This window comes from Sylvia atricapilla, chromosome 7 (genome assembly GCF_009819655.1).
Source record: "Sylvia atricapilla isolate bSylAtr1 chromosome 7, bSylAtr1.pri, whole genome shotgun sequence".
Taxonomy (NCBI): Eukaryota; Metazoa; Chordata; class Aves; order Passeriformes; family Sylviidae; genus Sylvia; species Sylvia atricapilla.
This window is the reverse complement of record NC_089146.1, coordinates 36,671,315-36,683,508: the sequence shown is the minus strand read 5'-3', so window position 1 is coordinate 36,683,508 and position 12,194 is coordinate 36,671,315. Positions and strand designations below refer to the sequence as shown.

Genomic DNA, 12,194 nt, shown 5'->3' with positions numbered 1-12,194 from the left:
CCCTCGGATTTTTAGGGTCTCCCTGCCATTCCCAAAAGCTCTGGAATGACATTTACAATATTAAAAAAAACTCCCACCAAACCTGTCAGTACTGAGATTAGTGGAAATTATTAAATTATAATAGTAATTTAAAATTGCAAATTATATTTACAACTAAACTTGGAAATGATAACAGTAACTCCTACAAGACCACAGAGCACTTGGAGGCCTCGTTGAGATTGCCATCATTATTCCCAGAAATGGGATTCAGGAGGATTTTGTGCTTCGAGGAAGGAAAACCAGGAAAAATCCAAATGTGGATGGCCCGAAATGTGGGAGCCAACTTCAGCTTGACTGAGGAATTCCCCATGGAGCTGAGAGAAACCGGGAATGGTTTGGGAATGGTTTGGCCACTAGAAAAAAAAAATATCCTTTGAGATGGAAAAAATCCTTCATGGAGCAGAAGGATGTAGGTAATTACAGGATCATCAGAGAATCCTGGAATGGTTTGGGTTGGGAAGGAGCTTGAAGTTCATCCAGGGACAACTCCCACCATCTCAGGCTGCTCCAACCTGGCTTTGGACACTGCCAGGGATCCAGGGTCTTCTCTGGGAATTCCATCCCAGCTCCTCTCCACCCTCCCAGCAGGAATTCCTTGCCAATATCCCACCCCAATCTCCTCTTTACCAGTGGGATCCATTCCCTGTGTCCTGTCCCTCCAGCCCTTGTCCCCAGTCTCTCTCCAGGAGGCTCTGGAATCTGCTGGAAGCTCTCCCTGGATCTTTCCCTCCTCCAGGTGAACATTCCCAATTCTCCTAGCCCGGCTCCAGAGCAGAATTCCAGCCCTGTTGGATGGCCCAGCCATGACCAGGAGAATCCAGATCTTGGAAAACCTTGACTCAGACACCCAGAACCGTTTTCCTTCGGCAAGGAATAAGATTTTCTGTCCACATTTTTTAGCTGCATCTCCAGAAGCCACGGACTGAGTTCAGACACCTTTTTTTTTACCATCCTAAGAATATTGTGGAGGAAATTCTGGAATGTCAACGAGCCTGGAAATATTTCAAAATCTTCTTTATAACTAAATATAATTAGTGACATCAGCCAGCAAATAATTAAGATGATATTGATGTAAAAAAAGTCAAGTTTGTAGTTACTGGAATTTTTCAGGGAACAGCTCCAAATTCTCTTTTTTGAGTCAGTTTAAGGGATCCTTCTTGAAAACATCCATCAGGACAATAAAATTCCTGGGAAAAACCTGTGCAGATCAAGAGAGAACACAGCAGAGTTCCCGTCTCATTTATTCCAAGTGCCCACTCGGAATTTTTAGGATAACGAAGCTGCTTGACTGCAGCTGTGATTTCCAAGTCGTGACACCCCAATATCACAAAAATAGTATTTTTGTGATATTCTGAGGTGAGACTCAGTTGCAAGGGAATGATCCCTTTGGTTTGGAAGCTCAGGAATTCTGCTCTGGGTGCTCCAACAGGATTTTTTAGGAATTTCTGCATTTCCCACAGCTTTAAAATGGGAGGATAAGACATTTTACAGAAAGAAAAGATTTGATTTTGTATTATTGCCAGGAGAAATGAGGGCTCTGACCAAGCAGAAAAAAACCCAACCTCAAATTTGCTCTCTGTGCAAAGCAGAGGTGTTCTCTATGAAATCAAGATAAGCTCAAACACACCCTGATAAGACAAGAAACTGTTTATGCACATAAAAAGGTTTAAATCCAATTTCCACCTTTCCACATCATCCACCCAAAGCTCCTTTCGATTGTGGCTTTGAACCTTCTATCAAACTTCAAAAATTCTCTGCAAGCCCATTTCCCACAATGACTGTCACAACAAAACAAAACAAAACAAAACAAAACAAAACAAAAAAAAAAAAAAAAAAAAAAAGAAAAAACCACCAAGAAAATGTGCCTTTTCCTCAGAAAACAGGGAATTAAAACTTGAGTCCACCCCAGTGCCTCACCCACCAGGGGGGTTTTTACGGGGGGTTATTTTCAATACTGACAGGGAAGGATTCCCCACTAAAACACCCAAAGAGTTCATGAAAGCGCCTTGGCACGGATTCGCCGTAATTTGGCAAATCCGCCGTAATTAAATGACATTTTGTGACTTCTCCTTGGAGATCCTGGAGGTTCCTGGCCCGGGGATTGTCCCAGCAGCTGTGTGTGAGGGTGCTGTGTCAGGACAGCGTTGTGGTGGTCACCATTGTCACCGTTGTCACCAGCAGCGCCAGGCTGGGCGCGCCCCGGCCAGACCCGGATGTCCTGCGGGCCTGCAGCACGGCAAACACGGCGTTGGTGGAGTTGGTGGGGATCTCCACGTTGCAGATCATGCCTTCACAGCAGGAAACGCACTCCTGCAGGGAGGAAAAACGGGCATTAAATCCGGGGTGATGGATTCAGGGAGATCCGCGGGAGCTGGAAAAGCAGAGGGCTTTCGTGGAGTTGTAATAAGGTGACGTAGATGCGGGTTTGAAATAACGCCTTGGGAAGGCTGAGCTGGAGCAGAGACTGGACACAGCTGGAGAATAAAGTAGGGATTTATTGAAAGGCCTCCAGGATCCACCTTGGGCAGGACAGAGCCTGGCCAGGGCTGCACCCAAGGTGGACCCAAAATGATCATTAAATGGTCACAAAATGGTCATTAAACGGTCACAAAATGGACCCAAAATGGTCATTAAATGTTCCCAAAATGGACCCAAAATGGACCCAAAATGGTCATTAAATGTTCCCAAAATGGACCCAAAATGGTCATTAAATGTTCACAAAATGGACCCAAAATGGTCATTAAATGTTCCCAAAATGGACCCAAAATGGTCACAAGATGGACCCAAAATGGTCACAAAATAGACCCAAAATGGCTGGCTGGTCACAAGATCTCCCACTTTTTTAAGTTTTGGCCCATTTGTATATTGGGGTTTAATTGTCCAATTACAGCTCCAGGTTGTCAAGTCCCATCCGTCTTGTTCCTCCCTCCAGCCCACCCATATCTGTGCTTTTGGGTGCACCCAAAAACCCCAGCGGGGAGATGTTGTTATCCCCTCCCAGCCAGCAGGAGCAGGGAAGGAGGAAAGGAGGAAAGGAGGAAAGGAGGAAAGGAGGAAAGGCGGAAAGGAGGAAAGGCGGAAAGGCGGAAAGGAGGAAAGGAGGAAAGGCGGAAAGGCGGAAAGGAGGGCTTGGTCCTGCTCCTCCTGCAGTAATCCGAGTGTTCCCTGCTGCAGAGCAGCTCCAGGCACTTCCTCCTGGAAAAACCAGTCCTGGAATGGCCAGCTCCAGCCCCAGGGGCTGCCCGTGCACCAGTAGCAGGGCAGGAATAGGGCAGGAAGAGGGCAGGAGTATCAGGAGTAGAACATGAGTAGGGCAGGAGCAGGGCAGGAATATGAGGAACAGGACAGGATTAGGACAGGAGCAGCAGGAATAGAGCGGAATTAGAGCAGGAGTAGAGCAGAAGCAGGGCAGGAGTAAAGCAGGAGTAGCACAGCAGTGGCACTCACTGTGTGGCCGCTGTCCCCGTGGCGGTGGCAGCCCACCAGGTGACACTCCTCACCCGTGGCACATTTCTTGGTGACCGAGGTGCTCTCGCCGTGGGCGGTGAACAGGTGAGCAGTCAGGCAATACCGAGTGCCTGCAGGGGAAACCAGGGTGTTCATTCCCAGAAATCCAGCCTTTGGAATAGGATTTCAACAGAAAAACCACGGTGTTCATTCCCAGCCCTTGGAACAGGATTTCAATGGAAAAACCACGGTGTTCATTCCCAGAAATCCAGCCTTTGGAACAGGATTTCAATGGGAAAACACAGTGTTCATTCCCAGAAATCCAGCCTTGGAACAGGCTTTCAAAATAAGGAAAATAATGAAAATATTCTATAGTTATACAGAACCATTTGCAACTTGATCAGAAGAGCATTTAGAAAGAAAGTAATTCCTCTGAAATCTTCGCTGACCCTCCAACCCTCCAGAAAGGCTGCTTTTATTTAAATCTCTAATTAGCACCATCATCTACTCTCTTATTTCCAGCTCTCTCCTCTTTTTGGCAGCACATCCCTGCGTGGTTTCACATTTGTTTCCTCATTCCTCTACTTTGCTCCTTTCCCACCATTCCTGTGAATGGCACCGGGAAGAAAAACCAGGAAATATTTCCATTTTTTTCCTTGTTTTATCCTCCTCAGCACAGGTGTGATCCCCAGTCAGGCAGGTCCTGCTGCTCACAAAGAAACACTAAATTTTGGGATGGAATCCAAAGGGAAGGGAATAAAGCCAGACAGGGAATTTTTCAGGTTTTTCAAACAACATCTTTAAATTAACTCCAGGGAAGCACATCATTATATATATATATATATATATATATATATATATATATATACACAGAGCAACACAAATAGGTAATTCATATTGATATATTACTTAGAAATATGTTTGTATATTTATATTTTATTGTCACATAAAACTGAGAGAGATGAAGATAAATAATTTCTCCCTGTTGCTTTACCCCCTGAAGGGAATAAAGCTACAGAAGAAATTCTTCAGGTTTTTTTAAACAATATCTTTAAATTAACTACTGAAAAGCACATCATTATATATATAAACACAGAGAGAAACATAGAGGTTTAATTAAGATTGATGTAACATTTGGAAATTTGTTTCTATATGAGTATTTTATTGTTATATATTGTATAAAACTGAGAGAGATGGAGATAAATAGTTTTTCCCTGTTGCTTCACACTCTGAAGAGAATAAAGCTACAGAGGAAATTCTTCAGGTTTCTTAAACAAGATTAAAATTACCTCCTGGGAAGCACATAGTTATATATATATACACAGAGAAACATGCAGAGTTAATTAAAATTGATGTATTATTCAGACATCTGTTTGTATATTAATATTTTATTTTTTATATATACTATAGAAAACGGAGAGAGATGGAGATAAATAATTTTTCACTGTTGCTTTATACCTAATGGGAATAAAGCCACAGAGGAAATTTTCCAAGTTTTTTAAACAATATATTTAAAATTAAGTCTTATATATACACAGAGAAACATATATAGGTAATTTATATTGATGTATTATGCAGACATCTCTTAGTATATTTAATATTTTATTGTTGTACATTATATAGAACTGAGAGAGATGGAGATAAATAATTTTCCCCTGTTACTTTACACCCTGAAGAGAATAAAGCTACAAAGGAAATTCTTCAGTTTTTTTAAACAACATCTTTAAAATTAACTCCTTAGAAGCACATCATTACATATATCCACAAACGAACACATACAGATAATTAAGATTGATGTATTATTAAAAAATCTGTTTGTATATTAATATTTTACAATTATATAAAACGGAGAGAGATTAAGATAAATATTTTTTTTCTTGTTGCTTTACACCCTGAAGAGAATAAAGCTACAGTAGAAATTCTTCAGGTTTTTTTAAAGAACATCTTTAACTCCTGAGAAGCACATCATTACATATATACACAAAGGAGCACATCTAGGTAATTAATATTGATGTATTATTCAGGAATTCATTGGTATATTAATATTTTGTCGTAACACATTAAATAAAACTGAGAGAGATGGGGGATAAACAATTTTTCCCTGTTGCTTTGCACTCTGGAATGGCCAAAAATTTGCCAGGTCAGCAGGAATTACCTGACTCAGCAGCACCAATCACAGAACCAGCCAGACTCCTCCAAGGGGCTGAGTCAGGGAGACATAAATTGAAATATCACAGAGGATCTCCTCAGCCTTACTCACTTTCAGGACACCACCTGTCCTCGGCCCATCTGTTGCAGTTGTAGTTGTCCACTGCGTTGTCACAGGTGAAGCACTTGAAGCTGTTTGGGAATGGAGTGGCTTGGAAAGCATTAAAAAAAAGTATTAAAAATGCAGTCGGTTGGAGGAAAAAATTCAGGTATTTCAAATGATGATTGTACATGCACGTATTTACAAAAATCAGTTATATATATTTACATCTTTGTACTGTCAGGCAAATAAAATAAGTTTTGCAGAAAGCTGGTTTTTTTTCCCTCGAGGTTTGAACTTAAAATACATCCTCCTGTTTTCACTCTCATAATCCAAAATTGAGATAGTGGTGAGAAAAGCAGGAAAGAGAGAAGAGTTGATCTCCCCTCCCTGTATTCACAGGATAAATAAATCTACATTTTCCCTTTGATGGAAAAACTGCATTTTCCAAAGCAGCTCCAGATCTCCCCCTCGGAAGGAGAAGTTGGCTCCTTTAAACAAAAGGATGCAGAGGAACTCTTTGAAAACAAAAATCTTATTTCCATTATTGAAATGAATCATCTGAAGGTGCAGGGTTCATTAGGGGCAGATATTCTAGCCAGCTATTATATCCTGGCTGGTTTAATGATGCAGATAATGCAAATGAAGGGATGGAACACTGGCGATGCCAGATAAGAGGGGGAAAAAAAAAAAAAAAAAGAAAAGATGATGCCATTAGTGCCAACTGGCTTCACAGGTCCCACGAGGTTTTTAATTACCTCCAGACTGAATTAATTGAGTACAGCAACACCTATTCCTCCCCTTACAAAACCCCCAACGAGATAAAAGACCAAAACCACCTGTTCTGGATTATTTTACAAGGAAACCGCTGCATAATTTCCTCTGCAGGGAGACAGAAATTAAAAAAAAAAAAAAAAAAAAAAAAAAAAAGAGAGAAAAAGAAAAGCTCTTCAAATGACAAAGTCCTCATGCACTCTTTAATTTGGCGATTTGGTTTTGTTTAGCCAACTTGTCAAATATTTAGGATAAAGTGCTGTGGGGTGAGAAGCAGAATATTTATTGTAAAGTTTCTGTGGAAACCCAAAGGACCGGGAGGGATGGGGCAAATAATTCAAATTCTAAGCCAGAATTCCGTAAAAAAAAAAAATCCTACTTACGGTCCAGTGGCAGCCTGACGTTGTAGAAGTTGATGTTTTCAGCTGAAACCCAAATTCCTGAGAGGATGAGGAAGGGGAGAAGGGCTCCGGGCAGCGCGCGCCGGAACAGCCCCATCCTGGGAGTCACCGCACATGGAAACCCGCACCCCTCAGGCCTGAAAAAGTGATGGAACTCATCACATCCCACATTATTCCCTGGGAATCGTGACAATCCGAGCTGGAGGATGAGAGATTCCCTGCGGGAAATCCTGCTGGAAGGGTGGAAATGCAGCCGGGAATGTCTGCGAGCCGCGCAAAGCTGAGCTGGTGGTGCCTTCTGCTGGCCAGAATCCCTCACACTGGGCTTCAAATCCCCCACAAAACAAAAACCCAAATTCAAGTTCACGTTATTTTTTTCACCTCCTGAGCAATGAGAAATTTTTACTTCTTTAAATCTTAAAATCTTTTAAAAATTTCCTTGAAAGGATTCCTAAAAATCAGCATTGAGGTCCTTTAGATTCAACTTGAACCAGTCTGGAATAAACAGCACTAAGGAAATACTAATAAAATTATTATAATAACAAATACGATAAATATAATAAATATTAAAAATAATAAAAATTAAACAGCACCAAGGAAGCAAAACACAGAGCAATCTCAATTTTAACACCAACAACCAATCCCTTACCTGAGATAAATAAATCGAACTTCAGACAAGCTACGCCGTCTGAATTTTAAGTGCACTTTGCACTTAAAACGTATTTTAATGCCGTATTTTAGCATTAAAAAATTAAGTTTAAATTCAGTGTGTTTCTTTTTAAGTGCATCCCAAGGGAATGCCAAGGAAGACGCCTGGGGATGGCACAGAGGTGTTGGAGAAGGGTGGAAAGTTCAGAGGGGTGAGATGAAATCACACGAAATTACATTTATTTTATTACATTTATTTATTTGGGGCCCCCTGGGTGCTCTGCCAAGGCTTTGGAGAGAAGGACTGAACGTTTTGCTCGGGTTGTTATTTAGATTTCCACACCTCCAGACAAGCACAGGGGATTATGGCAGGTGACCCTGGAGCCTGGTTCAGGTATTAAAAATCCCAACCTCGCTCCTCCCATGCAAACTCCCAGCAGGACAAACGAGCTGGAGTGGAGGCTCCTGCCAAACCAGAGCCCAAGGCATTCCCTCCACATTTCCAGGCACACCCTGGCCAGGCTGCGCGCTCTGCTGAGCAGAGAAATCGAGGAATTTCCCTCTTTCCCCTGGATTTTTGGATTGGTTTGGGATTTTCCCTTTTCCAGCTGAGATGGTTTTGCCAACCAAGCAAACAAGAGCATTTCAGGAGTTGTGAATTTTCTTGCGAATTGAACAACGCTGCTTAAGGTCTTCGTATTAAATCCTGGCTTTATGGATGTATTCCAGGAGATATTCCGAAGTCACAGCCTACCTCAGCTCCCTGTGTGCTTCCAACACTGTTTTCCATAGGATGGTCCAAGATTTCTTCTGGCTGCAGACCGGGATCTAAAGCAAGATTAGGCAGGAGAATCTGTGGAGAACAGAAAGCAACAGATCATCAAAATTTTGCTTTGAAGAAACAAATTAGCATTAAATTAAGATAGAAAATTAGGTTTTTACAATGAAATATCCAAAGAAATGCTTGAACTATGCAATATGGCTCTTACTGAGTGGTGTGGCACTGCAGAAATTGAAATTCCCTCCTTTCCAGTGCCAGAAAAGACAAATAAAAGACAAAAAATGAAGGAACGAGGCTCAGCCCAATCCTGAGGATGAGTTTCCTCCAGGAAAACCATCACTGAGGGAACGACCCAGGCGGGACCACATGAGTGAATATTCCCGATATTCCGGAGATATCCCAACTTTCCACACGAGGCCTGCCCAAAAACAGAAGCCCAAATCAGCAGCAAGGGAACCTGAGACAGCAAAAGCTCCCAGTTCGAGGCTGATGAACCAACAGGTCCCTCCCAATGTTGATGTGGAGTTGACGCAACTCCTGGAATTCTGAGCAGGCCACAATTCCCAGAGCTGCACATTCCTGATCCTAATGGCCTCATCCTCGTGCCCCTGCACCATCAGGGATCCAGATTTCCTGACTCCTGGAGGGCTCCTCCACCCACACTGGCTGAGGGACGCTGGTAATGAGATGAGAAGAGTCCTTCTTGTGCCTCAAGTCATTGCTCTCCTTCCTGGAGCCCTTGCAAATGACTGTTTATCCTGGAATTCCAGGGTGGTTTGGGTTGGAAGGGAATTTAAAGCTCATTCAGTTCCACCTCCCTTCCAAACCTTCAGCTTGCTCCAAGCCCTTCCAACCTGGCCTAGGACACTTAAATCTGTGGAATATCTCAGGCAACCCAGTTTTGATCAAGAATTTCCCAAAATTTCAGTGTATTTTAAAATCATTTCTGCTTTACTCTGCGCAAAGGGAGGGGATTGAACCATTCCAGCATTCCCAGGGCTTCTTCTCCTCGTCCTGCATTTGCTGCTGGCTCAAGGGAACTCTGCCTTTCTGGGCTGTAACTGGATCTGAAGCACCTGGACAGCAAAATAAAAGGCACAATCCCACTCGTGCCAGACCCAGGCTCTGCCCTGCCGCCCTCCCCGGAGCTCCCATCGCTTCCCCTCGTGCCAAATTTTAGGGAATACAAACACAAAAAAAAAAAAAAGCGACTCTGAGGCTCAGTAAACCGAGGCAGTCAAAGGTGCCCTTGTTTGCTGAGCAGGCCAATAAATAATGGATGTTGTTTGCCCTGGGCTTGGTTACACAGCTGCACCGCCAGGGCGTTCTCAAACCAAACACGAAAATACTGGCCCCCCCAAAAAATGGCTTTCATATCTCACCCAGAATCTTGCAAAAGCTCGTTTTGTGCCTCACCTCTCTCGTGCTGGCAGATAAGATTGTCTAGCAGCGTGGAGTGAAGGTTTCATTAGGCCCAATTAGGAGCGCTCATTAATGAAGGGGGGGAAAAACTGTCACAACACGGAAGATTAACTTATATAAACAAGAGCAAACGGGGAGCTCCAGCTTTCCTTGAGGGAGGGAAGACAATCCAAAAACAAAGAAAAAAAAAAAAAAAACCCCAAAACTCTGTGCCTAAAACCCATCCCAAGAAAACAACCAGGAGCACAATGGCTGGAGAAATGAAAATATCCCCCAGGAGGTTGGAACCTCGCAGGGCCCGTCATCGAAAAGTAGGAAAGCGGCGTCCTTGCTTTTCTAATTTTAATAAAATTCCAGTCTGTCGACATTGCTGTTCCTGGCAGGCCGAGGGGAGGATTAGCAGATTGAACAGCAGATATGGAATGCAAATGGAAACTTCCTGCTGTCATTCAGCAGGCAATTTTCGGGTTGCTATTAGATAATTGGAAGCTGCTCCTGTTAAGCTCGTTAAATAGCACTTGGGGACATGAGAGCTCCAAAGACACGGGTGGAAAAAAAAATGGGATTTTTCTGTCCTGGAAAGCTCAAAGCCAACACCTGACGGGCCCTGCCACAAACCCCAAAGGCCACAAAGGAAATTCAGCTTGGCTAAAAAGGACAGAAAAGTGTTCCGCGGCTGCCCCGTTCTCATGTTCCCCTCTGGGGACCATTTAATTCCTGCAAAAGTCAGTGAGTGAAGAAGTGGATGAAACAGAAGTTTTTAAAAACCATATAATTTTCTTTAGGAAGGAACAAATTAAAAAAAAAAAAAAAAAAAAAACACAACAAAAACACAGCATAATTTTCTTTAGGAAGGAACAAATTTTTTAAAAACCCGTCATTTTCTTTAGGAAGGAACAATTGAAAAAAAAAACCACACACATAATTTTCTTTAGGAAACCAGCAGACACATTTAAAATATAAAAAGGTGGGGGAAAAAAATAAAGATTTTGACAAATTAAACACCCCCCCTCAAAAAAAAAAAAAAAAACAAACCCTGCATATTTTTGCAGATCTGCAAATTTAAATTTTGCAATTTTGCAGATCTGTAAATTCCCAACTGTTTGCTCTGGAAGTTTTACTCTTTTCTTCCCTGCTGAGTTTAAATTTCTGTATTTTTTTTTTCAATTTTTTTTTCACTTTTTTGCCTCACAGCGTGTTATTATTAGCACAACACACCCCAGGGGGAAAAGAAAAAATGGGTTTTGCATTACACTGACAGACACCTGCGAGGAGTAACGGCGACAGAAACAAACTGAGCTCATCAGGAGGGTTTTTAAACACCACCCACTTCCTTTAGCTGCGCCCACAGCCCCACTTGGGATGAGATTTTTGGCCTTAATTAGGTGAAATCACGGGAGTTCTTTATCTGAGATCTTGTAAAAGTAAAGCACAACATCATTTTAGCTCGGGGGGGATGATGTTGGCAAGGGAGGGGAGGTGTGTGACTGCACCAAACGCACAACTGCCGTGGTTCCAGAAGGAAAATAATCCCTGAAGAACACGATAAAACCTGGGAAGTGTCACTGGAGTGAGGGATTTGCGAGGAGAAAACAAGGAGGGAAAAGTGAATTATTCCTCTCACAGCTCAAAGCGACGTTTGGGTTAAAATTCCAAAAGGCCCGTGGTGGATGGATGGATTTTCCCCGCGTGGAAAACCATTTTTTTTGTCTAAAAATCCATTTGTTAATTTAAAATCCATAAATTTCTGACTTCCTCCTGCCAGTTTTCCATTTCCTCAAAGAACTGGTCTTTGCCAAAGCTCTGGATGGCCAAAAGTTGAGTTTGGAGCAGCTTTTACACATCACCTGCAATGGGTTTAAATCTCCCCCTCACCTGTGCAAGACTGGAAACTGGAATTTAATATGGCTCTGGAGAAAAGAGATTACAAGAATAAGCACCATTTTTTCCTCTTTCCTTGAGACCTGGTTTCACAATATTAAATTTACAGAAAATTTATTAAATTAATTTATTAAATTTCTTCTTATTACAGGAATAAGCAGCATTTTTTCCCTTTCCTTGAGATCTGGTTTCACAATATGAAATTTACAGAAAATTTATTACAGAAATTTACAGAATTCCTTCTTATTACAGGATTAAGCAGCATTTTTTTTCCTTTCCTTGAGACCTGGTTTCAAAATATTAAATTTACAAAATTCCTTCTTATTACAGGAATAAGCAGCATTTTTTTTTCCTTTCCTTGAGACCTGGTTTCACAATATTAAATTTACAAAATTCCTTCTTATTACAGGAATAAGCAGCATTTTTTTTTCCTTTCCTTGAGATCTGGTTTCACAATATTAAATTTACAGAAAATTTATTACAGAAATTCACAGAATTCCTGCTCATTACAGGAATAAGCAGCTTTTTTTTTCCTTTCCTCGAGAGTTGGTTT

At 41.9% G+C, this 12,194-nt stretch overlaps 1 protein-coding gene across 1 annotated transcript; it reads right to left on the bottom strand.

The window, feature by feature from the left end:
* Positions 1–2,172: 2,172 nt before the first annotated feature.
* On the bottom strand, positions 2,173–8,675 carry LOC136363749 (ly6/PLAUR domain-containing protein 6B-like). The gene is given in 9 exon segments (XM_066323213.1): positions 2,173–2,349; positions 3,487–3,617; positions 5,747–5,845; positions 6,892–7,046; positions 8,312–8,358; positions 8,360–8,410; positions 8,547–8,587; positions 8,590–8,650; positions 8,652–8,675. Coding segments are annotated over 9 exon segments (786 nt in total).
* Positions 8,676–12,194: the final 3,519 nt, after the last annotated feature.